General features: G+C 44.8%; 1 protein-coding gene across 1 annotated transcript in view; it reads right to left on the bottom strand.

Moving 5' to 3' along the window:
- Positions 1–27,758, bottom strand: part of FSTL4 (follistatin like 4) — a 2,088,981-nt gene that overhangs the window by 9,470 nt on the left and 2,051,753 nt on the right. The window contains exon 15 of the mRNA XM_086931534.1: positions 26,137–26,246. Within this exon, the coding sequence (XP_086787660.1) occupies positions 26,137–26,246 (110 nt within the window). The remainder of the gene's footprint in view (positions 1–26,136; positions 26,247–27,758) is intronic.

The raw sequence follows: 27,758 nt of genomic DNA, 5'->3' as shown, positions 1-27,758 counted from the left end.
ATGTCTGACCGCTGGCCCGGTGTAGGGTCGACTGCATAGTCCGCCCCGCCTCGTAGGCTTGCGTAACTGAAACCAAACAAAAAACAAGAAGCGTGAGTACAAAGTACATAATTACAGCTTCACAACATGTGCAACCGCACATATCTTTTATAACAATTGGAGGACCAACGCCCCATTCGTTTCACTTGCTCAACATCAAGACCCCTGGCTGTAGCTTCCGTAGCAGCCCCTATCCGAAAGGAATGGGTCCCAAATTCGCCCGGGTTCAAGCCCGCAGCGGCAACTGACATCGCAAGCACCCGCTGAAACTGAAATTTCGTCAGTGGGGTGGCGTCCGCGTGTCTTAACAAAGTCCCCCCCCATGATGCCACCCTTCGTGCTAGGTAATCCTCTAAACACTTTACCGGACATATGGAGGACCCAGGAATCCTGTGTACGACGACGCAGTCACCCATCCCATCTTGGTCAGTCTTAGACTTTACAAAGGAGACAGTCATCGTTTCTCCCCTGATCTGAACATGTTCCCGGCACAAACCCCCCGCCACATCCAGTTTGTTCCTTGCAACTAGTTCGCTTACTCGCATTGCTCCGTGAAATGCTAGCGTAAACGCGGCTCGGAACAGCACTGCCTCAAACTGAGATGAACATGTGGCAGGAAGTGTAGCCAACAACTGGGACAATCTATCCAAACCTATCGGGCGCCTTTCATCTACTCTGCGACCCTCAAGGCGTTGCCACCCACGCAGCGCTTTCTGTACAACGAAAGACGCTGTTGGGTCCTGGATAGCGTGTGCTCTGGCAACAAAGGAAATGGCAGCACGATGCCTCTGGGCCGTAGCCACCGATTTCCCAGCCCTACGTAAGGACATCAGGAAATTCACCACCCATTCCTCATGACCCCAAAGTTGCTCTCTATCACTCCCCAAAAAGGCTAAATAGGCCCGAAACGCCCCTTCATATGCCTTCCTCGTCCTTGGTGCTAGACTCTCTCCCACGAGGTGACGAAGTTCGGGGCACCGAGAGACCAGAGAGCATCGGTAAAGGGTGCCGGCTCCGGGTCCGCTGAGGAAAGGAAACCCGAAAAAGCCTGCATTTGAAAACGAGACAGTGCGTCAGAGGCCTGATTCATCACCCCTGGCACATGTTTTGCTCTGAATAGCACGTTCAATTGCATACATAGTAACACAATTTCTTTAAGCAGTCTTAAGATCAGTTTACAACGTGCTGCCTGACTATTGATGCACTCGACCACGGTCATATTGTCCGACCAAAATATGACCGAGTGATTTTTGAACCCATCGGGCCATGTTCTCAAGGCCACCAAGATGGGAAACAGTTCGAGGAAAGCAATATTACTCGTCAGACCCCTCTCATGCCACCAAGTCGGCCATCTTTGTGCCGACCATTTCGTGCCGAAAATGGCGCCAAAACCTATGCTTCCCGCAGAATCTGTCCATAGCCCCAGCTCCTCAGAAGACACGGCTGGTTTATTCCAGACGATTCTACCATTGAAATCCGCCAAGAATGCTAACCAAATACGCATGTCCTGGCGGATCTCGGCCGATAGTCTCGTGCGATGATGGCCTTCTTTAAGGCCGACCATCGCTTGGGCAATTGAACGGGAAAAGGGGCGGGCCATTGGTATTACCCTCAGGGCAAAATTCAACTGTCCCACCACCTGCTGTAATTGTTGCAGCGTAACTTTTGATGCATTTATACACAGTTGCAGCGCAGCCCTGAACTTCAACACTTTCTCGGCTGGCAAACGGAAACACCCCTCAATGGAGTCCAACTCGATCCCCAGAAACTCGAGGCAAGTCGTAGGACCCACTGTTTTACCCGGCGCCAATGGCACACCTAACTGTTTCATCAACACACAAAATTTGGCCAAGGCCCGGCCACATTCAAGACCCCCGGCTGCCCCAAGAAATAAGAAATCATCAAGGTAATGCATTACATCTTGGAAACCCGTTTTCTTTGTGAAAACCCATTGTAGAAAACTACTGAATTTCTCGAAATAAGCACAGGATATAGAACACCCCATTGGCATACACCTATCCATGTAATAACAACCCTGAAACATGAAACCTAGGAGACGCTGGTCGTCTGGGTGTACCGGGAGCAATCGGAACGCTGACTCGATATCTGATTTCGCCATCAGCGCCCCGGGCCCCAGGCGATTCAAAATGGCTACGGCCTCATCGAAGGATGCGTACCGCACCGAACACACTTCTGGATCGATTGCCTCATTTACGGAAAGACCTCGTGGAGCTGATAAATTATGAATTAGTCGGAACTCTCCAGGGTCTTTCTTGGGGACTACCCCTAAGGGAGAACAAACAAAATTCTGGACTGGGGGTAGACTAAACGGGCCAGCGACCCGACCTCGAGTCACCTCTTTTCGGATCTTATCCTGTACTACGGCTGTATGCTGCAATACGGAAAGTTGGTTTTTACACTTATCCACACCCTGAAAGTCCCCTACCGGGATGCGGAAACCATACGAAAAACCGTTTCGCAGCACCCCAGCAGAAGTACGATCCGGGTAATCACTGAGCCAAGGGATCATTGCCAGGGTATCAATGGGAGTGGGTAAAGGCGCCCCTCGGACTATATTAGACCTGTTTGGCACCTCCTCTCCCCCCGTTATCACCCGTTCTGGCTCTGCACGAGGTCTCAGGATGGGACGACCCACAAGTACTACATTCATGTTTGAATTTACACGATCCCTGCGGTCTCGTACATTTTCCTCTGTTGTAATTAAAACAGAAACCCTTTCTTCCGGTATTGCCGGTAGGTTTCGAGTGATCGTCGGCCCCCGAACCTGATCGAAAGGGCGTCCCCGCATATTGTCGGGAGGATTCACCCACATTACTTCCTACCAACGGCATTTTTAACATCCCTGACTCCTTCATTTTATCCCAGGTCAAGGCATCATAACAATCCCAGGTTAAACTTTTATTATGCTCCTTTTCCTTTCTGAACATATTATCGTAACAAAACCAATGATTACCCTGGTGCGATGTCGAGTACCCCATGATTCGTGATTGGTAGATTGGGAACTCGGAAAGCAACTCAGGCCTACGTTCCCCCAGGATTGATGTAAAGATTCCCCAGGCATTGCCCCAATTGGCGATATTCTCATTCACTTTAAAGGCGGCCATTTTTGCGCGCCAAACACTCGGATGCATGAGGTCCTTCTGACTCTTTACATGCTCCACCTCATAATGATCAACAAGTAACGAAAAAATGTTCACATACTCCCCCGCCCAAATCTTCTCCTTAATTGCCAAAGGAACATGTTGCCCCAACTTTTCTCTCCGAGAGGGTGTTGACTCATCCCTCGCGATCGGCAATGGCCGCTTACCTGCACCTGACGCTGCCTCTGTGGTCGCAACCGTCCCTGGTGTCTTGTCCCCCACTGCAGCCGGCACGGGCACCTTGGCTGCTTCCCGTTTCTCACGCAATTGCTTAATCAGCTCCTGCGCTTCGACAGCCGTGGCGCCCTCGTTACCTTTTCCCAACCACGCTGCCAATTGTGCTGCCAACTCGGGCGGCATATCATCCTCGGACACGGGGGTGATCGGATTCCCCTCCTCTGGCACGGGAGTTGGAGCCTCGAGCGGAGCACTGGGACCGGGGATCTCCTCTCCCGTTGCCCCCCTCCTGGGCCTCTTGTTTTTCCCTCCCGGGGCTGCTCCCGCCAAAGGACGTTTTGGACCCCTTTCCTCATTCTTGTCCACCCGCTTCTTTAGCTCGGACATCTCTTTCATGATAACACGCAGCATCTGGTCGGTATTCATGCGCTTTCCAACCTTCTTCGGCATTCTCCAACAAAGTAACTGAAAAACAAACAAGAACGATTAAAACGCTCAAAATTGGCTCTTCGTTCCGTCTCGAGCTCACGTGCAGCGGGGAGGTGCAGCTTCAGAGCACAGGAACAAGAGGATGTCTTCTGGTCTTGCGTCTCTTTTTATCCATCTTCCGGGCGGGCGTAAACCCGCCCCTGCCTGCCCCGAGGGCGTGGCCGGCGGCGTCCGTGTCTAGGCCAGCCCACTCAAGGGCGGGAAAAAGCGCGCCCAGCTACGCCGCTTCGGGCATACCAGCCGAGACGCGCCTCCCGCCCAAAAATGGCTTCCCGGGGGGATCGAGGCACTCTGCCATACGTTCGGGGGGACCGAGTGGTCGCCCCTTTCCAAAAGTGAGTCCAACCGCCCTATGGAAATTAACATGGGAAAAACGCGTTTTGGAACCCCCCTTTTTTCTCGGCCCCCTCTTGACGAACCCCCCCCAAATTTGCAGGAGCTGCTCAGAAACAAAATGTGCCATTTCCTGAAAATTTCAGCCAATTCCGTCCACAAACGCCAAAGTTATTAGACATAGAATTTTCAGAAATCCCATAGGGAAAAAATCCTAACTATATATACCTACTGGCTATCGCCAGTAGGTAATATATATATATATATATATATATATATATATATATATATATATATATATATATATATATATATTACCTACTGGCTATCGCCAGTAGGTATATATAGTTAGAATTTTTTCTCTATGGGACTTTTGAAAATTCTATGTCTAATAACTTTGGCGTTTGTGGACGGAATCGGCTGCAATTTTCAGGAAAATGGCACATTTTGTTTCTGAGCAGCCCCTGAAAATTTGGTGGGGTTTCGTCAAGGGGGGGCTGAGAAAAAAGGGGGGTCCCAAAACGCGTTTTTCCCATTCATTTTTCCATAGGGCGGTTGGACTCACTTTTAGCTCGAACGGCTGAATGGATTTGCACGAAACTGGGCAAAATTGTAGGGACTGTTAGCCCGATGTGCCTTTGCTAGGTCTCAATATATGTGCTCCAGTAGTTTTTGAGAAATTAACGTTCAAACCAAGATATATATCTGTAACAGCGCTCTGGGCAGCGATCCGGTCCGCTTACTTTTCGCTTATCGGAACTTTGCGCGCAGAAAGCTGATTGGCTCTCCGGTGTCTGTCAACATTCTAAACAGTCCGGAGCGGACGCCATCTTGTCTCTCGGTAGGATCGAGAGAGAAGAAGAGGTGGAAAACGAAAGGGGAATTTAATGAAAGGGGGCAAGGTATCCCCCTCTTGACCCCCTAGGAATGTTGTTGGGGTTATTAAAGGGTCCCGTGGGGAAAATAAAAAAAAAATGATTTTTCACGGTAGAAGCGCGGCCGCGAACTGGTAGCGAAACGGGAATTCGCCATTTTGTGCTTCGTTAATTAAATTACTAGTTATAAGTGGGTGCGGGAGACGTATCCTAATCCCCTATGTTTCCTGAGGGTGGCTGAGGAGGCTGATATATGTTGATACATCTCTTCCAGCGGCTGTGCGTGAGCTTTTTTTTTTTTGTTGCTGCGTGACAGTCCGGAGCGGCCGCCATCTTGTCTCTCGGTAGGATCGAGAGAGAAGAAAAGGTGAAAAACTAAGGGGGAATTTAATGAAAGGGGGCAAGGTATCCCCCTCTTGACCCCCTAGGAATGTTGTTGGGGTTATTAAAGGGTCCCGTGGGCAAAATAAAAAAAAAATTATTTTTCACGGTAGAAGCGCTTCACGGGCCGCGAACTGGGCCGCAAACTGGTAGCGAAACGGGAATTCGCCATTTTGTGCTTCGTTAATTAAAGTACTAGGTATAAGGGGGTGCGGGAGACGTATCCTAATCTCCTATATTTCCTGAGGGTGGCTGAGGAGGCTGATATATGTTGATACATCTCTTCCAGCGGCTGCGCCATCTTGCCTTTTTTCGAATGCCACAATTTTGTCGTGCACGGCAGCCATTTTAGATGCCAGGCTGGTCCCAGGCTATCACCTAACCCTGCGGATGTAGTTTATGGCCCCAGCTGTAGAGAATTCAGACATGCCAATCCTCCTGATTCAGGCGTGTGAGTACTGATTTCAGTGCTAGTCTCCCGCCTCCCGATTTCTGCAAGCAAAAACCCGGGGGCATATTACGAACAACTAGCGATAATTTTTGTCTCTAACTTGTTTAGAGACAAAAATTATCGCCGCACATCGGCGATTTTTATCGCAGATAAACCTTGCTATTATCGCAGAAAAGTCAGCGATATTCATGTATTATCGATCTAATGCTCTTAGCCATGTTATCCACCTCCCATTGGATAACATGGCTAAGAACTGCTCAGGGCAGGTGAAAAGTCAGCGATATTCATGTATTATCGATCTAATGCTCTTAGCCATGTTATCCACCTCCCATTGGATAACATGGCTAAGAACTGCTCAGGGCAGATGTTAGATTTTGGAGATATTCGCGCTTAGCGCGAATATCTCCAAAAGTTGGTAATAGAAGGTAGCGATGTTAGGGACTGTTTCCAGTCGCTAACATCTTGGCACGCCACTTTGCATGTCATTAGTGATAAGTATCACTGACATGCAAAGTGGGGCCCAAGATGGTCGCTATCTCCTTTTAGCTGTCACTAACTGGTGTTAGCGACAGCTTGGTAATAGGGAAATAATTTTATCTCCGCTTTCATGGTTTTTAAAGCCAAAAAAGTGGAGATAAACCCCCTTGATAATATGCCCCACGATTCCTTGGGGGTTTCAGCTGACAGGGCTTGGTATTGTGTTACATGGTAATTTTTCCATGAAACGTCAGAGGGTCGATGCAGGGGTTCTAGAAGAGGTGATAAACCATTTAAGCCTCATGAACAAGCGCATGGTCTTTTAAAGATTTGTGAAGTACTCGGGGCGGCGGTGTGTGTGTGCCCTCTTTCAGGAGCGGGCGGGGGGGCACTGCCAGCAACTTGCCAGGTCAGGTAGTGTTCAACACGTGCATCACCCTTTCTCTGCCTGCTATTGCGCTCCATGCTTCGGAAAGGTAAGAAAAAGAACGTGCATTTGAGTTTGAAATGTCCGATCCTGCAGCAGCACACTTCCAAAGCCCACACATGACAATAACCCGATTCAAGGCCCCATTCACCCGTTTTTAAAAAAATAGATAACACTCCAACAAATTAAGGTTATAAAACTTTATTAACTACTAACTTTAACGAACGGAACAAAAACTAAAAACATTTAAACATTTCTCAATACAAAAAGCAACAATGGTTAGAAGCTGTCTTTTGTGCGAATAGTCCCAAGGCAGCACAACGTGCAGAGTTCTGGACGGCACCCAGGTGATGTCGCCTGGGTGCCGCACTGGTTTAGGGATCCTACAATGCTGCTCCGAAAATTGGCGTGGGGCGTCGGGAGGCCTCGTCAGTAGCGGTCTGTTGTGCGAATAGTCCCAAGGCAGCACAACGTGCAGAGTTCTGGACGGCACCCAGGTGATGTCGCCTGGGTGCCGCACTGGTTTAGGGATCCTACAATGCAGCACAGAAAAACAGCGTGGGGCGTCCCGGGTGGTGCGGGGGGAGGCCTCGTCAGTAGCGGTCTGTGTCCAGTGTCACATGGCTGACACAACATGTACGACAGGCACCCAGGTGATGTCCAGTAAACTGCTGCACTGGTTTTGGTATCCTACAATGCTGCTCCGAAAATTGGCGTGCGGCGGCCCGGGGGGGGGGCGTGGGGGAGCCGGCGTGAACGGGCCTCCCCAGGTGGCGGCCATCTAGCTGAGTTGCGCTCGCTCTTGCGGCCACAGCGTCTCGCTCACCATGTTGTTGAGTTGCTCCCACTCTTGCAGTGCAGCGATAGGCGGCTGCCACATGGCTCTTAAAATGGCGGACAGCTCCTCGGTTTTAGGCCTGGTCCACTGAAATGGTCCTGGGACACTTTGGAACTCGGACGCTTGCCTGCTAGGGCTTGGGTTCCATTCTCGAAAAGCGTCCCCTCAGCCGTGAAGATTGTATAAAAGTCTTGGGGGCCCCCGACTCCCGCAGGCTTCCGGTGGGGAGCGGCTGCCATGATTGCTCGCGGAATGACCACGACGGAGCCACGAGATGGTGGTGCTCTCATGCTGACGCCAGCTTCAGTCTGAATGATCCAGAAACAAGGTGGGGCTTTCATCGTTTGGGAAAAAAAATGTTCTAAACCAATGAAAAGTGTTATTTTTAGGTCATATGACCAAGCCTTCCATCTTTAGGAAACCAAAAGTAAAATGAACCAATGAAAAGTTTTATAAACAAGTCACATGACCTGTTATGCGGCATAGGGCTACAAAAAGCGTAGAAAATCCGTTGGCACGTGAGGCGGCGTCAGTAGCAGACCGATGTGCGAATAGGCCGAAGGCAGCACAACGGGCCGAGATCCGGATGGTACCGAGGTGGTGTCCAGCAAATTGCCGCACTGGTGTGGCCATCCTACAATGCTGCGCCGAAAGACGGCGTGTCCAGCTGAGTTGCGGTCACTGTTGCGGTACAGTGACTCGAACGCGCGGAGATGCGGATGGCACCGAGGTGGTGTCCAGCAAATTGCCGCACTGGTGTGGCCATCCTACAATGCTGCGCCGAAAGACGGCGTGTCCAGCTGAATTGCGGTCACTGTTGCAGTACAGTGACTCGAACGCGCCGAGATCCGGATGGCACCGAGGTGGTGTCCAGCAAATTGCCGCACTGGTGTGGCCATCCTACAATGCTGCGCCGAAAGACGGCGTGTCCAGCTGAATTGCGGTCACTGTTGCGGTACAGTGACTCGAACGCGCCGAGATCCGGATGGCACCGAGGTGGTGTCCAGCAAATTGCCGCACTGGTGTGGCCATCCTACAATGCTGCGCCGAAAGACGGCGTGTCCAGCTGAGTTGCGGTCACTGTTGCGGTACAGTGAGTCGAACGCGCCGAGATCTGGATGGCACCGAGGTGGTGTCCAGCAAATTGCCGCACTGGTGTGGCCATCCTACAATGCTGCGCCGAAAGTCGGCGTGGGGTGCCCCGTTGGTTTATGAGGTGATGTCAGTAGTGGACCGATGTGTGAATAGGTCGGAACCAGCACAAGGCGCCCTGCACTGTTCAGCCTTTTTCAATGCCTGTTTTTTGTTGTTTCCCCTCCATCAAAAACAAAACAAAAATACAAGGCGCCAAGATCCGAATGGCAAGTCCTGGATGTTGAGTGCCTCAGTTGAGAGTTCTGAGCAGTGCTTGTAAGACTGTCTGAAGCTTATTTGCACCTGCTGCAGCTTCACTAGGTCCGGCGGAACTTTTTGCCTTTTCCTTTCTGCTTCTTTTCCTACAATGCGTTTCATCTGAAGACACGACCAGGTCCCTGAATGTGTGCAGGGGGACGCTATTGATTGAATGAAAATGGCGGCTTGACACAAAGCTGACTCAAGCGTTACTGTTGGTGCTATACAGACAAAAATTGGTTTTCAGTTTGTACATTCTTCAGGTTTTTTTTTTCCATCCAAGTCTGATTGAGAGTTTGTAGAAAAATGGCTTCAGATTTTCCACATACTACTCTTCAACATTCTTCCTAAATGTAACAATGTGAAACTCGAGAACGGCTGTTTCTGTTTCCTTTCAAAATGCTGCCACCAATATTTTGTGAATGGAAGACACCATCTTGTAGCATAAAGGGCCGAAAGGGGTTCTGGTCTGGCCGATGGTTGGTGGAGACATTTTGACTTTATCTTGGACCTGCCCGGCCTCGCCCAAAATGGCGCCGGTATAAATGGGACTCGTAACTCCTTGCCCGCAAATGTATATCTAGAAAATGTTATTGTAAGTGGCCCTGTCGTATTTTAATTACAAAATGTACGTCCACCGATTCCGCAACTGTTAGACACCTTTGTTCTTGTCACCTAATGGCCCGCTCGTTACGTTCTTCTACAGTGTAAATGTCTCCTCATCATATACGATTTCAGTTTGCTCCGTGGCCGGCCCACGTGGTTATAGGCCCGTATTTGTATACTGACATTTTCACAATAAAGGTTTTTAAAACAAAACACGGTAGTAGTATTTACATTTGTAAAGTTTTTACTTTTAGTGACTGTTTTCGAATCAGTAAAAGGCAAGTGAAATAAAGCAGTCCAATTACATGACGGATAAAAGGTATAATATGTAGGAACGCAGTAAAGATAAATGGTCAAGGGCAGTTGTGTTTTTCATGTCTGCAACATAAAGTGATCGATAAGAATCTGATAATCAGGCGTATCGGCGACTAAGACAGCAGGCCGAATCTCTTTTACTCAACGGCTCCGTCATGGAAGGAAGAAACGCCCTTTATCTCGAAAAAGGAATATATTTTACTTGCAAGACAGTTGTAAATTTTCCGGGAAAGTACATTAGCCTGGAATATTATAACATATGTTTGAAAAAAAAATATTGTTCGAAAATAATAAAAAGCGTAATTTTTAGGTCATATGACCAAGCTTTTCATCATTAAATTAACAAAAGTAAAATGAACCAATGAAAAGTTTTATTAACAAGTCACATGACCTGTTATGCTTACGTTACGCGCTGCGCGCCGCGCCTCGGATCACTTCCGGGTGCGCTAACGCGGCGTGTCATAAAACGCATTACGCGACAACGTAGGTCAAGAATATAGTCTAAATGTCTCCACCAACCAGCGTTCAGAACACAACCCCTTTCAGCAGTCCAAAAAGTTCTGTTAAATGACAACAGAGGGGACAGGCAACAAGAACCATCAGTCAAAGAGGGGAGGGCAAGTTCTTCTCTTCCGGGTCATGTTGGGGCGCTACCGGAACTGATCGAATTGGTAGTCTATAGTGTTTCTGGATGTTTCAGACTAAAGCTGGCGTCAGCATGAGACCACTACCATCTCGTAGCTCCGTCGTGGCCATTCCACGAGCAATCATGGCAGCCGCTCCCCACCAGAAGCCTGCGGGAGTCGGAGGCCCCCAAGACTTTTGTAGAATCTTCACGGCTGAGGGGACGCTTTTCGAGAATGGGACCCAAGCCCTAGCAGACAAGCGTCCGAGTTCCAAGGTGTCCCAGGGCCATTTTAGTGGACCAGGCCCAAAACCGAAGAGCCGGCCGCCATTTTGAGAGTCCTGTGGCAGCCGCCTATCGCTGCACCGCAAGAGCGGGCGCATCTCAGCTACATGGTGAGCGAGACGCTGTAGTCGCAAGAGCGGGCGGTAAACAGCTGAATGGCGGAAGAGGCACAGTGTAGCAAAAGCGGGCGGAATGGCAACTAAAACGATAAAGGGGCGCCCCACTACAGCTTGTCTTCAGGTCAAACGGATTGTGGGACAAGGTCCAGAATTGAAGAGTCATCAAAAGGCAAAAAGTTCCGCCGGACCCCGGGAGCCGGCCGCCTATGTCGGGGGCGATCTCAGGCTACACCAGTGCTATAAGACTTGGGGAGGGTGTCGGAGCCAAGCGTCTTCTCCGAGTCCATGGCCATCACACCGCCCCTCAGGGGCCTCCGTCAAGCTGTTTAGGAAGGTAACATATCACATTGTTTTCTAATGCAATCAGGTCCACAAACGACACTCACTTACTTTGAGAATAGTGAAGCTGCAGTAGGTGGAAATAAGCTTCAGACAGTGTTACAAGCACTGCTCAGAACTCTTAACTATGGCACCCAACATCCAGAACTTATGCTATTTGAGAATGGTAGTGACATCTAAGCATCTCAGGGACCAAAACCATTAACGTACTTTCACGTATGAAAATCTTACTTGGGGAGGGGGCAGGAGCGAAGCGCCCCCTCCCAGTCAGCGCCACCACACCGTATGTTGAAAATCTGAAGCCATCGTTCTACAAAGTCAACCAAACTTGGATTGAAAAATCTAGAAAAATGTACAAACTGAAAACCAGTTTTGGTCTGCATAGCATCAGTAGCAACGCTTGAGTCAGCTTTGTGTCAAGCCGCCATTTTGATTCAACAAAGCACAGGCATTGAAAAAGGCTGAAATTCAGAACTCTAAACTATGGCACCCAACATCCAGGAGCTTGTCATCCGGATCTTGGAGCCTTGTGCTGTTTTCGATCTATTCACACATCGGTCCACTACTGACATCATCTTATAAACCAACGTTATGTAAATAGTTTTTTAATAAAATGTTTTACCCTGTTTCTTTGCTGGTGTGTTGTCTATATTTTTAATATTTGCATAGGGTTTGTCGTTATTTTGTGCGGGATGGGTGATGGAGCCGAGCTGTCTTGCAGCCCTCATGGTGTGGAGCTCAGTTCATCTCACTATTTTCGTATTTCTCATGAAGGGTTGTTCCTAATATTTCTATTTTAGCGAGGTCAAAAAGAGATCCAATTAGTGGCCTACTGATTTTGCTCGATTACTTTTATTTTTTTACACGATTTTTCACTATCTGCAAAGACTAAACAGAGTATTGCGACTTTGTGCTTGTTTGTAAATAGAGAATGATCCAAAGAGAACCAATTCTAAAACAGTAAATGCTTGGACAACAATCAATCAAATGGAGAGACAAGGAGGCACGACGGATTACAACGGGGGTAAAGGCGTGCGTTAACTACCCTTCAGTATCTGCAAAGAGAGAGTACTACTAAGACAAAAGAGGGGAGGGGGGGGGGTGCAGCGTTCAAAGCACATCAGCGTGCATAAATACGAAAATGTTTTTATCTATCACGTACTTGACATTTTAAAGCTTTTCATATTTGCTATCAAAAAACCAATGAAATTCACAGAAAAAACCAAAGGTTATAGTGGATATATAGTTAGGAATTTGCATTTAGAAAACCTTGAAAATTCAATGAAAAAACCATTGGTTTTAGGCCATATATAGTTAGGAATTAGCATTTACAAAACCTTATTTTACTCGCATAAAACCATTGAAATTCCATATATAGTTAGAAGCGCTAACTATATATCGCGCACCCGCAATCCACTGCTGATGATGTCACATATTACATCATTCATGACATGGTCAGTGACATCACTGATGACATCACTGATGACATCTCAAATGACATCACTGATGACAACTCAAATGACATCACTGATGACATCTCAAATGACATCACTGATGACATCACTGATGACAACTCAAATGACATCACTGATGACATCTCATTTGTCATCACTGATCACATCACTTATGTGATAATACAATGAACCTCTTCAGACTCTAATATAACCTTACATACACTCAGTATAAACAGACACTCACAGACTGTCACTCATCCATGGAGTTACTCACACACCTAGTCAGTCATGCAAAGAATCAATCACACCTCCATTTCCTCAACTATAAAGTTATACACATCTTACTTATTCAAACATATAATAACACATATTTATTCTCTTATATAATCCCTGATACAAGCTCACAGTGATCGATACAGCCACTCACACATTCACTGGCTCTTATGTTCAGTTATTTATATATCTCAACTCTCACATGTATTGTGTTTTACATACGTACTTGCACATGTAGCAATGAGAAATCCATTCACTCACCAACACACCCATGCATAGTCAACCGCCCATATAGCTGTTTCCACATGCACTCTTGAACTCATACTCCTAGTGAATCAACTGCTTACACATCTATGCACAGAGTCACGCACCTCCCAGCCACCCACACACACACTCAGCCTCCCATTCAAATACTTGGGCAACCAATCAATAACCCATATGGCCACTCTTATAGCTACTGATCAACACATGCAGCAGCTTACACAACAACAAACATACTGATGCACAAATTAAGACAGTTTAGTCACTAACCCATGCACTCAGTGAGACACATTTAATCACTCACTCATACAGTCAGTCATGCACCTACTAAATTCTTCATCCAGACACTTATACATCCACTCATTCTTCAATATGTGAAACATATTTAAACTTTACAGACACATACAATCACTGGATGTTGTGATCAGTGATGTCATCAGTGATGTCATTTGAGATGTCATCAGTGATGTCATCAGTGATGTCACTGACCATGTCATGAATGATGTAATATGTGACATCATCAGCAGTGGATTGCGGGTGCGCGATATATAGTTAGCGCTTCTAACTATATATGGAATTTCAATGGTTTTATGCGAGTAAAATAAGGTTTTGTAAATGCTAATTCCTAACTATATATGGCCTAAAACCAATGGTTTTTTCATTGAATTTTCAAGGTTTTCTAAATGCAAATTCCTAACTATATATCCACTATAACCTATGGTTTTTTCTGTGAATATATATATATATATTACCTACTGGCGGTCGCCAGTAGGTAGTTATAGTTAGGATTTTTTTCAATGTTAAATCTCAAAATTCTATTTCCGGTTGACGAATCTGCCTGAAAATTTCCTGAAAATGGCCTCGTCGAGCTCCGGTCCTTCCTTGAAAGTTTGGGGGGGATACGTCAAGCGGGGGCCGAGATAAAAGGGGGGTCCCAAAACGCGTTTTCCCCATGTTAATTTCCATAGGGCGGTCGATTTCACTTTTAGCCCGAACGGCTGAATGGATTTCCAGCAAACTTGGCAAAATTGAAGGGACTGGTAGCCCGATGTGCCTTTGCTATGTCTCAAGATGTGTGCTGCAGTGGATTTTGAGTAATTTAGGTTCAAAAAAATATATATATCTATAGGCGCTCTCCGGTGCGCGCACCGGAGTGCGCTCCTGGCGCGACACGCGACTTGTGCGCAGAAAGCTGATTGGCTCTTGGGTGTCTGTAAACATTCTAAACAGTCTGGAGCGGCCGCCATCTTGTGTCTCGGTAAAATCGAGACACAAGGGGTTTGAAAAAAAAAGGGGCAAATGACCATAAAGGGGAAGAGTAGACCCCCTCTGACCCCCTAGGTTTGATGTGGGGGCTAAATAGGGTCCTGCGGGGCATTACATTTTTTATTTTTTTTCTTCGTTTTGCGCGGGGGAAGCGCATGGTACGCGCACCGGGAAGCGAAGCACTGGGAAAATCCAGGACCATATTTATGAAGGCCTTGCGCTGCCAGTTTTGCGTCGCCTGTGCGTTAATTTTTGTGACGCACCAGCGGTGTAAAAAAATGCGCATTGTTACGCAATATTTAAAAAGTGACGCATCTATCTAGATGCGTCACTTTTTAAATATAGTGCAACGAGGCACATTTTTTTACACTGCTGGTGCGATGCGTCACTTTTCTGTGCGCACTCCTTATGACATTCCAGATGTGTCATATTTAATGTATGACGAATCATGTTGCAAGGAGTTACAGATACGTCAGTATTTCTGACATATCTGTAAACATAAAAGTGACGCGAGGCAGGCGCAAGATTTTGACGCAACAGCATCCTAAAAGTGACGCAGAGAAATCTCATAGATTTCAGTACGTCGTTATTACCAAGCTTTTTGCGGGGGATTGCCCCCTCTGCATACATTATACCTGACGCAGATATAATGTGGCGCAGAGTTTAAAAAAGTGACCCATGTACCTAGATGCGTCACTTTTTAAAAATAGCGTCAGGTATAATGCATGCAGAGGGGGTGTTCCCCCGCAAAAAGCTTGGTAATAACGACGCAGTGAAATCTTTGAGATTTCACTGCGTCACTTTTAGGATGCTGTTGCGTCAAAATCTTGCGCCTGCTTTACAGCAGACCTTTCACATGGTGCTTTTTCCATGTGAAAGGACACATTACTGGAGTTGCGTCACTTTTGTGACGCACTCCAGCAATGCGTTACTTTTGTGTTTACAGATACGTCAGAAATACTGACATATCTGTAACTCCTTGCGAATTGATTAGTCATATATTAAATATGACATATCTGGAATGTCATAAGGAGTGCGTCCAGAAAAGTGACGCATCGCTGTTTTCACGTAGCGATGCGTCACTTTTCAGAAATGAGGCCTCCAGTTTATTCACTGTGTCACCTCTACGACTGTTTCTTGCGTCAATACGTCCCTTTTGCATACATTACACCTGAGGTAGGAATAATGTGGCACAGGGGTTTACAAAGTGATGTATTTACCAAGAAACGCCACTTTGTAAATATGAATAAATAAGGTGCATTTTTTATTGGAATGTTGTGTCACAAAAAGTGATGCTTTGGTGGCGTTAAAGTGACGCATGGCTTCATAAATGAAGCCTTCTACCTTCAACTCCAGCAATGCATCTTTTCTTATCCTTCAACACTCCTGTTCTTTTTCAACATTTTCATTGAATATCAACATTCCCCATATTCACTCTTCTTCTCATAACTTTCTTTTCTAACACTCACCTTCTTTCATTCCTCCTACTTCACTTCCTTTCACCTCTCATACCTTTCTGTTCTTTCTTACTCATTCTCCTTTCAATTATCAATGCACTATATTTCACTTACTCTTCATTTTTTTAAGAATATAGCTCTTTGATGAGAATTGGAGGTAGTTCTGAAAAGAACTTTTGGTTTTCTTCTTTTAACTGAACAGGAACAAAAACAGGGAATAGAAACTGCTCAACAGGAGCAAAAAGAAAACAAAAAAATTAGGGGTGGGAAGGGCAGCGATGGTTCTCCAATGCTCGAACCATGAGCTGGACACTTTGCTCCCCATAGGTGAGGAGTTGATTGCAGTATCTGCATCTGATGACCCCATGGTTAAATGCAGGTTGTATGTTTGGCACCTGCTCCTGCGATTGCTCTCTCCCAGAAGAAGTTGCTCCTCCGGTTGATGTAGAGGCCCCATCTCTGGGAACCTCTTGTGCCAGAGCCCTGACACTTTCCCGGGCAAAATTCTGGGGGTGCCTCCTCTCCACATGTCGGATCATCGTAAAGTTCCCAAAAGAGTACTTTTTTTTGGGGTCACCCCGTGACAGGACCTGTTTGCAGATCCTGCACTCCACTTTTGGTGCATTCACCTTCTTCTGGTCAGCTGGAATCTTAAAAAATTTCCATATGAAATGTTCCTTCACCTTTGGAGTAGGAGGCTCTTCATTGATGAACTCAGGTTCATCCTCACTGCTGGATTCTCTGGCAGCCATGGTAATTCACAAAAGATCCAGGTGCAAAAAACAGGTCTTTCAGTCACAAAAGTGAAAGAAGAAGTGAAGGAAATGGGTGGGGATTTCATTCATTGTAAAAAAAACTGTTAGCAACCAATGAAAAGTGTTATTTTAGGGTCACATGACCCGACACGTTTACGCTGCGCGCTCCGGAGCACTTCCGGGTGCGTTTACGCAGCACGATCGTAGGCGCTTCCGGGGCGCATACGTGGCGCGATCGTAGGCGCTTCTGCGTGCGTTTACGCGGCGCGAACGTGGGCGCTTCCGAGGGCACTTACGTTGCGCGCCGAAGTGACGTCATCAAACTTTTACAGAAATGCATAATCATTTTCCTTATAAAAAAAACCAAATTGTATTTGTATGGTACGAAATGTTTTGCATTATTTTAACTTTTCATTCATATTTTTTTTCACGAACGACAGTAGCGCTCTGGGTGCGCTTTCAGGTGAGCTCACCGAAAAGCTTACCGGAGAGCTTAGCTGAAAGCTTCCCGGAGCGCGCACCCAGAGCGCAAAAGAAAAAAATTATATAAAAAAAATGAATACTTAAAAAAAAACAGCAAATTGTAAAAAAAAAAAAAAGGTTAGAAACTCGATATACAAAGGAATTAGCATTTAAAAAACCTATGAAATTCACTGAAAAAACCATAGGTTTCACACCAGTTATAGTTAGGAATTAGCATTTAAAAAACCTATCAAATTCACTGAAAAAAACATAGGTTTAACACCAGTTATAGTTAGCTGGAAATTTTACTGATATAAAACCATTGAAATTCCCACGCTATAGTTAGTTGGACTCACTATAACTTGCACGTGTAATGCACTGCTGATGACATCACATATTACATCACTCATGACATCACTGATGACAGAGAGACTGACCTACTTTCACTCGCTAATATATGTATTCACTAAGATACACTTAATAAAGCAGATATCCAATTTTTTTTTTTTTTTAAAACATCCATTAAGACAATAATTTAAACAAATATTCTTCCATCGACCTTAAAATACATATATAAAACATATTTATTTATCTGAAAGACACACATTCACTGGATGGTGTCATCAGTGCATTACACGTGCAAGTTATAGTGAGTCCAACTAACTATAACGTGGGAATTTCAATGGTTTTATATCAGTAAAATTTCCAGCTAACTATAACTGGTGTTAAACCTAAGGTTTTTTCAGTGAATATATATATATATATATATATATATATATATATATATATATATATATATATATATATATATATATATTCTTATACCTTATACCTTCTAGCTAATATTAGTTCAAGATTGTCCAACCACCACGTTAGTCCTGAGATGGCCTCCTGGTTCAAAGAGACGCGATCTCCGTACCAGTGTCCTGATCTGAGAGCTCTTGCTTTTATTCTTTGAAGGGCTCGATAATTCAAGGGGCCCGGAAAGATAGCCTGAATGGAGGAAGAGAGAAGGCCCGAGAGTCTGGCTAGTTCTTTCAAAGAGAGATTTTGTTGCTTCAAGACATGTCTTATTTCTTTCCTGATTTTGTAAATCTTTTTTGGAGGAAGAAGGAGAATGCAGTTCGTGGTGTCTAGCGTGAGGGACTTTAACAAGGGAGAAGGACGTTAAAAGATGGTATTGCCCAGCTACGAAGGGCTATAAGGCTATTAGAACATTTTGCCACAAGAGGGCAGAATGCTCTATCAAATTAAATAAAGCCTTCAGGTAGTGTGAGGGGATTCAATTTCTCTCAGGCTCCCTGAAGCCTTTGTTAACAGCCAGAGCTGTGAACAAAGAAGCATTGGAATGTTGGAGCTCCAGGCTTATACCAGCCATTATGAGCCCGGAGATACTCCATTGTTTTCAATGGAGCTTCCAACATTCCAAGGTTCTAATTGCCATTAAAACATTACATATCTTTTCAGAGCAAAAGACAGAAAGCATTTATTTTATATTAATTTAGTTCAGACAAGGCTAATTTGGGAGGGTTTGCGTACCCAGTGGCCAACTATTATCTAACATAGGCTTACTAATGCCCTGCTCGATATTAAAGTGAGTGTCTAACAAGGTATCTCAGACAAACTGATGTTCCACTGCATATCATCTTAGATGGCCAGAGTAGCTCAGCAGCTCCTTATCAGTCATTCTCTCTCAAGCTCTGTACCTACAGCACACTACTCTGTCTCTCCCTCTAACTCCACTTATTGGGCATCTGATGCTCTTCTGCCTTTCTTTTAACAAAAAATCACAGCAAGGAGTCAGTGACATATCTGGCCTTGAGAAGCCAGGTTGAACATAGAACTGTAAATTGAGGGAAATTAGGGTGAGATAAATATCAAAACCTGCCAGGTAAACATGCATGTCATACAGGCACTGTTAGACCTGGCATCGTTGGCGTGGTTTCCCCTGTGTTTTGCCTCTACCTCCTGTATTTTTGACGCTGTGCCGGATTTAGTTTTTGCTGGTTTAGATGCTTTGGGCACTTTGCCACTGCTGATCAGTGTCAAAATGCAAGTGCTCCCTGTGTAAATTCTGATTGTAATTGGTTAACCATGATTGGCATATTTGTCTCACCAAGAAGTCCCTAGTAAAGTGCACTGAGTGTGCCAGGGCTGGTGATCCAAATGCTACTAGTGGGCCTGCAGCACTGATTGTGCCACCCACATGAGTAGTCCTAAAATGGTGTCTCAGGCCTGATACCGCAGTGCCTGTGTGCAGTCAGTGGACTGCCATGTCCACCTGGTCAGTGTCCCCACTGACCAGGCCTAACCCTTCCCTTTCTGTACACATTGGGCACCCCTATGGAAGGCCCAAGGTACCCCTTGGGCAGGGTGCAGTGTATGTGAAGGGTAGAGCATGTACTAGTGCAGATGACAGGCTCTGGTAGTGAATTACAGCCATTTTCGTTTTTCACTACTGTAAGGTTATCTTGCCCATAGGCTCTCATGGTGAATGCTGGCTACATTGGTTACCTGCATATCTTCCCATAGGAGCAAGATAGGACATAAAAGTCTGGTGTCCCTGAACTCAGAATTTAATAACACATCTTTTAGGAAAAGGGGTTTTTAAACCCTGTGCTTGAGAAAAGCACTTTTAGAAAGTGGCTGTTCTCTTGTCTGATCCTTCTGTGCGCCTTGGCCTGTTTGTGAATTGACTGTCTGATTTGTGAGTGGCAGGGACTGGGTGGCTCCCAAAGGCTGAGTGGGCCATCCCTGGGCTGAATAGCTTCATCTGCAACTAGAGTGGTGGGAGGGGGTAGCACCTGGGACTGAATAGGGCTGTGCCTGCCTTCCACAATGCTGGCTTCACCTCCTGCTGGGTGGCTGATGACCCTGCCCCTCTCTCTGAAAGGAAAGGAGAGGCCAGGAAAACAAAGTGCTCAAGGAACACCCAGAACTGGTTCAGACCGGGCTCAGGGCCCTCCTGCACAAAGGGAACAAAGACTTTTAGGGGTATAAGTACAGGACCCCAGACTACAGAAAATTAGATCATCCTGGAATCAGGAAGGAACCTCTGCAAAGGAAAAAGCTGGAAGACTGAAGAAGGAAGACTGTCCTGCTGTGGGCTTGTGGACTGACCTGCAGTTGCTTTGCTGTCAAGAAGAGGGGAAGGACTTTGCTTTGTGCTGTGTCCCCTTGCTTGAAGAAATCGCCAAGGGCCTGAGAAGAGCTGGCTCCCTGTTAAGAAGTCCCAGGAACAAAAGGACTCCACCCCCAGCTTCCCTGAACTTTACTGAGAGAGTTCTGTCCTTCCCAGAGTGCTTGGCCCAGTCGTGGTGCGTCTGGAAGTTGTACCTGTGCTTGTGAAGCTGGAAATCAAGATACTAAAGACTTTTAACAAAGTTTCAAGCATCGCTCTCTTGCGGAGCGCATCCCCGTCAGTGTAAGGAAATTCCCGCCGCTGCGACGATCGAGATCGTCGCAGCGCCTGTTGCCGCTGCAAGAACGGACGCATCCTTCGCTTGCGGAACACATCGCTCCAGTGCGGGAAAAGTGCATTGCTGCGAACATCGTCTCAGAGCCTGTCGTCACTGGATGAGATCGTCGCACCGCCTGCTTGCGGACCGCATCACGTCACTGCGAGAGTCGTCGCAGAGCCATTGCATCGAGGGGCCGCAAGAGGAGGAGATCTATGCTGCGCCGCGCATTGCCGCCTCACCTGAGATCATCGCCGTCCCAAAGATCGTCGCATCGTACCTTTTGCGAGCCGCTTCCACCGAAACCTGCACACCAGAATCCTCGCAAGGTAGCGCACCCCTCCCCATACAGACGGGAGTCAACGCAACACGCCCGCTGCATCCAGCGGGGTTGTCGCATCGCCTCCCTATGGTCTCAGGAGTGACGCATCGCTTGCTTTTCAAAGCTGCAGCTTTCACATGGAACTTTTGTCGGATCTAAAGGTACTGTTGGCTAAAACGTGACGCAACTGTGGATTATTTTAATGCAACCTTAAGAACTCTTTTGAAACCATATTCTTGAACTGTCTATGTTGGATTTTTGTCATTTTGGTCTTGTGTAGTTTAGATTAAAATACCTTTATTTTTCTAAACTGTTGTGGAGTCAGTTTGTGGTGTTTTCACTGTGTTACGGTGAGTGTTGGTACAAATACTTTACACATTGCCTTTAATAAGCCTGACTGCTTGTGCCAAGCTACCAAGGGGGTGAGCAGGGGTTATCTAAAGAGGACATCCTCCTTACCCTGACTAGAAGCAAGGGTCCCTGTTTGGACAGTGGTACCTACCTCTGCCAACTAGAGACCCCCAGTTCTAACAGGCACGTTCCATACTGCCACATAGCAGCCCTGTATACAAGGCCACACCCTGAGTATAGAAAGACAGGCAAGAGAGAGCTGCAAAATCTCCATGGCCATCACACCCTGGCAGCTACCCTGTTGCATTCTATTTACACTATGAACTTTGTAACTATTCTGTCCCCTGGAGCCTAAACATCAGCAGGAACGTTGCGAAACATTTGTAAAATAACATGAAGAAATTCAAGAGCAGCACAGCAACAAGACCTGGTTGTGTTTCAGAAAATAAAGTATAGAAATATTGTGTTACAAAAATAAAGTAACAAAAATATTGTCAACTAAAGTACCATGGACTGTGTATACTGGTAAGCACTGATTTACTATTCTTAAATCCAAATCTGTATACCTTGAAGTCGCCCCCGATGCTACACACCATTCAGAATTTCACTCTTTTTAAAAAAGCACTCAAAACCCACCTCTTCAAAATGACGGCCTAACTACTCTAGCTCTTCTATTGTCTATCTGCATCTTTACGCGCCAGGATACTCCTGAGTAATTGAGCGTGCTACAAAACCTCCAATAACATAACATAACATGTATATTTTTAAGTTACATAGATATGAAGTTTAAGCATAGTAAACTTATGTCCTCCTGTCCTATTGAGGGTGTGAAATGTCACTTTTTTAACTTGCCCTTTTCGACCATGCGAGGCATGGCTACATTGCGAGGCACGGCTACATGGCGGGAGAAAATGCAGACTGACCTCCAGGCGCCGGGAGAAACTTCCCTGTAAACAAGGCAATTTTTTTTGTTCTTAGATAGTAAACTCCAACTTTGAGAGTTTTTTTTCTCATAATAAAAAAGTTTGCCGAGCAGGTGTTACAAGCATTGACCCGCTCAGAAACCCTTCAGTGCTCTGAATTTGTTCCAGTAAATAAAGACAGGGCAACCCAATAATCCCCAAGGAACTGGGTAAATATGCAATATAGAAAAGGTACCTTGAGGAATTTTTTCCACTATTAATTAATATTTTTCACAAGCCATCAATATGTACATTCAATCAAATAGACATCGGAACCATGGTATCGATCGTTTTTCAACTTTATATCATATATTATATAAGAAACAATTAATAATTTGCAACAAATAGAAAAAGGCAACACAAACCACACTATTACAATCAATATCCTTCCGATAGTGTGTTATACTGTTGGTATTGTATGTATTATATACATATATACATAACGTGCTCCTGAAGTCTCAGTCAGCTCATTCAACAATTTTTGACATGAATGTTGTAGTTCTTATTTGTAACCAAACAGTATATAGGCGTCGACGTTTCGGTCTTTAACATGCGATTTTCACCAAGACCATCCTCAGGACTGAAAGTTGCTCAAAATATCTACAAAATATACAATATGTACAATATATTAGAACCCGTTCCTAATGTCCAATATAATTGATTGTCTGCTAACACTAACCGTCACCACACCCAGTGTGACTGTACATAAAATATACACTACTCACTATGTTTCAAGTTGAGAAACCTCAATCTTCATAGACCAATAAGGAAGTCTTAACCATAGACCATCCAGTTTCCACGTGCTCCTGTACAAACAAGTATATATACACTAAGCATATGCCTTCACGTTCCAAAAACATCTGTCCAACCTAAACTCCTCTCCACTTTATACACCGGTTAAGCTTACCTCCTCAAAGAGATAGGAACATTTCCAAAGTGGCTCGGTAATTTTTCGTATTTCTAACGTGTTCGATTAGTGTGGTTCAAATCTGAAGTACAAAAACGGAAGATAATTTCCATAAGTCCATGCGAGTAACTAGCATGACCATAACTATACCAGTACCCCTCCAATGGCACTTACTTCCACACTGTGTAGAGCGGGACTCCAATTCACTCCGTCTCTATTCGAAACCGGCTCACAATGTTACCGGAGGAGACTACATTAAAGTCGCGGACTCCGCGCATGCGCAGATGGGGTAAGTCGCTTCAGTCTATGTGGCGGCCATTTGTAAATGGTTCTCATACCTGCTTTATCATATGAACCATATTGTATTGCCATCGACATTAAATGTAAAAATCTTAACCGACTATTGTCAGCCCGATGTGTAAGTGTAAATAATGAAATATATACAAATCGACTGCATCTAGAACCATAGATGAATTAAGCCATAAATTTGATTGTCAGCCTCACAGTCGGGACCAGTCTAAGAGAACCAACACCAACATTATAAACAGAAGTATGCTGATAAATCACAAATGAGGAATAATTATAGGGTTGCTAAATTGTGCCATTCCACATATTGGTTAAGTCCATGCACCATCGTACTGCACATCCATATCCATCTGTTTTCTTTTATAGTTAGCAGACGATCTACATTGGTCCTTCTTTTTGACCCCTTAATCACCTCGGTGTTGGTTCTCTTAGACTGGTCCCGACTGTGAGGCTGACAATCGAATTTATGGCTTAATTCATCTATGGTTCTAGATGCAGTCGATTTGTATATATTTCATTATTTACACTTACACATCGGGCTGACAATAGTCGGTTAAGATTTTTACATTTAATGTCGATGGCAATACAATATGGTTCATATGATAAAGCAGGTATGAGAACCATTTACAAATGGCCGCCACATAGACTGAAGCGACTTCCCCCATCTGCGCATGCGCGGAGTCCGCGACTTTAATGTAGTCTCCTCCGGTAACATTGTGAGCCGGTTTCGAATAGAGACGGAGTGAATTGGAGTCCCGCTCTACACAGTGTGGAAGTAAGTGCCATTGGAGGGGTACTGGGATAGTTATGGTCATGCTAGTTACTCGCATGGACTTATGGAAATTATCTTCCGTTTTTGTACTTCAGATTTGAACCACACTAATCGAACACGTTAGAAATACGAAAAATTACCGAGCCACTTTGGAAATGTTCCTATCTCTTTGAGGAGGTAAGCTTAACCGGTGTATAAAGTGGAGAGGAGTTTAGGTTGGACAGATGTTTTTGGAACGTGAAGGCATATGCTTAGTGTATATATACTTGTTTGTACAGGAGCACGTGGAAACTGGATGGTCTATGGTTAAGACTTCCTTATTGGTCTATGAAGATTGAGGTTTCTCAACTTGAAACATAGTGAGTAGTGTATATTTTATGTACAGTCACACTGGGTGTGGTGACGGTTAGTGTTAGCAGACAATCAATTATATTGGACATTAGGAACGGGTTCTAATATATTGTACATATTGTATATTTTGTAGATATTTTGAGCAACTTTCAGTCCTGAGGATGGTCTTGGTGAAAATCGCATGTTAAAGACCGAAACGTCGACGCCTATATACTGTTTGGTTACAAATAAGAACTACAACATTCATGTCAAAAATTGTTGAATGAGCTGACTGAGACTTCAGGAGCACGTTATGTATATATGTATATAATACATACAATACCAACAGTATAACACACTATCGGAAGGATATTGATTGTAATAGTGTGGTTTGTGTTGCCTTTTTCTATTTGTTGCAAATTATTAATTGTTTCTTATATAATATATGATATAAAGTTGAAAAACGATCGATACCATGGTTCCGATGTCTATTTGATTGAATGTACATATTGATGGCTTGTGAAAAATATTAATAAATAGTCGAAACAATTCCTCAAGGTACCTTTTCTATATTGCTGAATTTGTTCCAGCAGCACAAGAGATCCTCACTGGATCTCTAATTAGAGCAGATCCATCCACCAGTGTCTTACTAATGGCCGACCCCTAAGCCCTCATGCGCATACCAGTGGGCCTGTCCTTTCCATGCCTCGTACTTGTTACTGGTGTCAAGTGCGCGTGACTGACACACTATCATTAGAAGCGCACAATGGATGAGAGAGGCATATATATGTTAGTTACAATTAGGGCTTGAGTCAGGGGTACACGCAGGTACATACCCCCCCCCCCCAACTCTTTTCAAAGGGTGGACGCCATCCCCCCTGCCAAAAAGTTGGGCCCCACAGAAATATGCTGAACTTGGTGTAATTTTCAGACACCGGGACACGTTCAACAGCACCTGCGCGTTGGCTGCTTTCCATTCCCAGCAGCAACTCGCATAGAGGGGGCTTTTTTATTCACCTACAGCTGTGCCAAAGGTAAGGGGCCGTCAGGCCTCCCTTTGGTTGAAAATCCTGACTGGGGGCCGCCTGAACTTTACATTTAAATGTAAATGCCACAGAGGGAAACAAAGGCACACAGCTTGCCTTCTCTTCACAGGTACTTAAGAGAGGCATGCTTTTGCCTTTGTTCTGTCCCTATATATAAATGCAGACACTGCAAGACAGTCAGATGGGTTAGTCTGGCCCAGTATTTACACAAATAATTTAAAAAGCACTACTTTATTTCTTTTATGGCGCTATATCGTGACGTTATGAGGTCATTTGCATAGTCTTACTTGGTCAGTCCCCCCACTTCTTTTTATAGGACTTGTGCCCTGGTTACTATGTCCAAATAATCCTCAAACCTGACTAACATATCATTTCAAGATACCTCCCACGCGTGTCAGGAAGAGCAGGTGCCCGGAAGTGCATACCTCATGTGATTAATGATGAGATTAGTGGGAGGAATGAAGAAATCATCCACCCCTTCAAAAGGCGTGCGAATGACGTGTTGATTTTCCACAGTGCTTGCTTCCGATATTACCTATAAAAAGAAAAACAAACACATTTCTTGTGAACGCACTGAAGGGATTTCATGTGATAAAACAGGCTGCTGACAGCTTAGATCAAAACATTCCCATGCAGCTGATTAAACCGCCCTTGCATTCTAGACGTAGTCAGTGTCAACAGAATGAGTGACTGGGACACTTATAGAAATGTTGCTGTCGGCGAAACAAATGCACACAAGAAAAGGAAATCACAACATCACAATATACCTGATACTTATCTATAGTCATTTAGTCAACTGTTAAAAATTGGACACTTGCTCAGATTAGCACTTAATAATATGAATTAACCTGTAAACTTTTATGTTAGCCTACAAAACATCATCCCTAGAAAGCAGCGTTGACGTGTCAGTGAAACATAACCATGTGCAGTTAAAGTACTTTTTCCTGTAGGCCTCGTATGGCACAATAGTAAAATGGCAAATAATGTGCCGTTTCCTAAAATTATAAGAGGAGTAAAATAAAACAACATAAAAACCTAGGAATGTCAAAATATTACAGACATTGTAATTTGGGAATCGTATCACTGTTTTTTTTTTAATCCCAGAGAATACCCTCATCAACATCTGAAAATTAGCGGTCAGTGGTTTCTTTAAAAAAAAAAAAAAAAAAAACAAGTCTGCTACCCAAATTTGTTAATCGATGCATGCCACAGATGAATTTTGTGTAGGGCATTACTGACTCCCCCTTTGTCCTATTATTCGGGACATTGTTCTACAGGGGATGCTCGACTGTCTCCTCAAACTAGAAGTTGCAGAATATTTCGAGAGAGAATGCACATTCGATACATTAGAAAAATACCACATTTAGGGCCATATGTATCAAGCCTTTTTTGATTCGCAAATGCCGAAATTCGCCGAATTTCGGCCTTTGCGAATCGCAAAAGGCTATTTTGCATAATTTGATATGCATCAAAAAATCACATTTTAAGGAATCGCAAATACTTGCGATTCCTTATTTTGCTATAGCATTTAAGGAATCGCAATTTTGCGATTCCTTAAATGCTATGTATGAAGCATTTTAATGTAGCGAATTTAGCTTAAGAAATCGCAATTTACCACCAACTTTCAGTTGGTGGTAAATTGTGATTTCTTTTCAAAATACACTAATTGCCATTTTTGAATGTGGCATGTGACGCACATACATGCCCACAGGGCATGTATGTGCGCCATATGCACACACATGCTGATTTCAGGGGTGCAGCAGGGTGTCCTTGGAACACCGCTGCACCCTTGAAATCAATCTCATTTTGCAATTAGCAAATTGCGAATCGCAAAATGAAATGCATTTCACAATCATTCCTATGGGCCTCGTGGCCCATAGGAATGAATGGGAAATGATTCCTTATTTGTGAATTCGCAACTTGCGAATTCCCAAATAAGGAAGATTAAGGAATCGCAAAAAAAATGTGATTTTTTTCATACATACCGTTTTGCGATTTCTAAATAGCGATTCCTTAAAAATCGCTATTTAGAATTCGCAAAACTGAA

The sequence above is a fragment of the Lissotriton vulgaris genome, chromosome 7 (assembly GCF_964263255.1).
Source record: "Lissotriton vulgaris chromosome 7, aLisVul1.2, whole genome shotgun sequence".
Classification (NCBI taxonomy): Eukaryota; Metazoa; Chordata; class Amphibia; order Caudata; family Salamandridae; genus Lissotriton; species Lissotriton vulgaris.
This window is presented reverse-complemented; position numbering and strand designations above follow the sequence as displayed.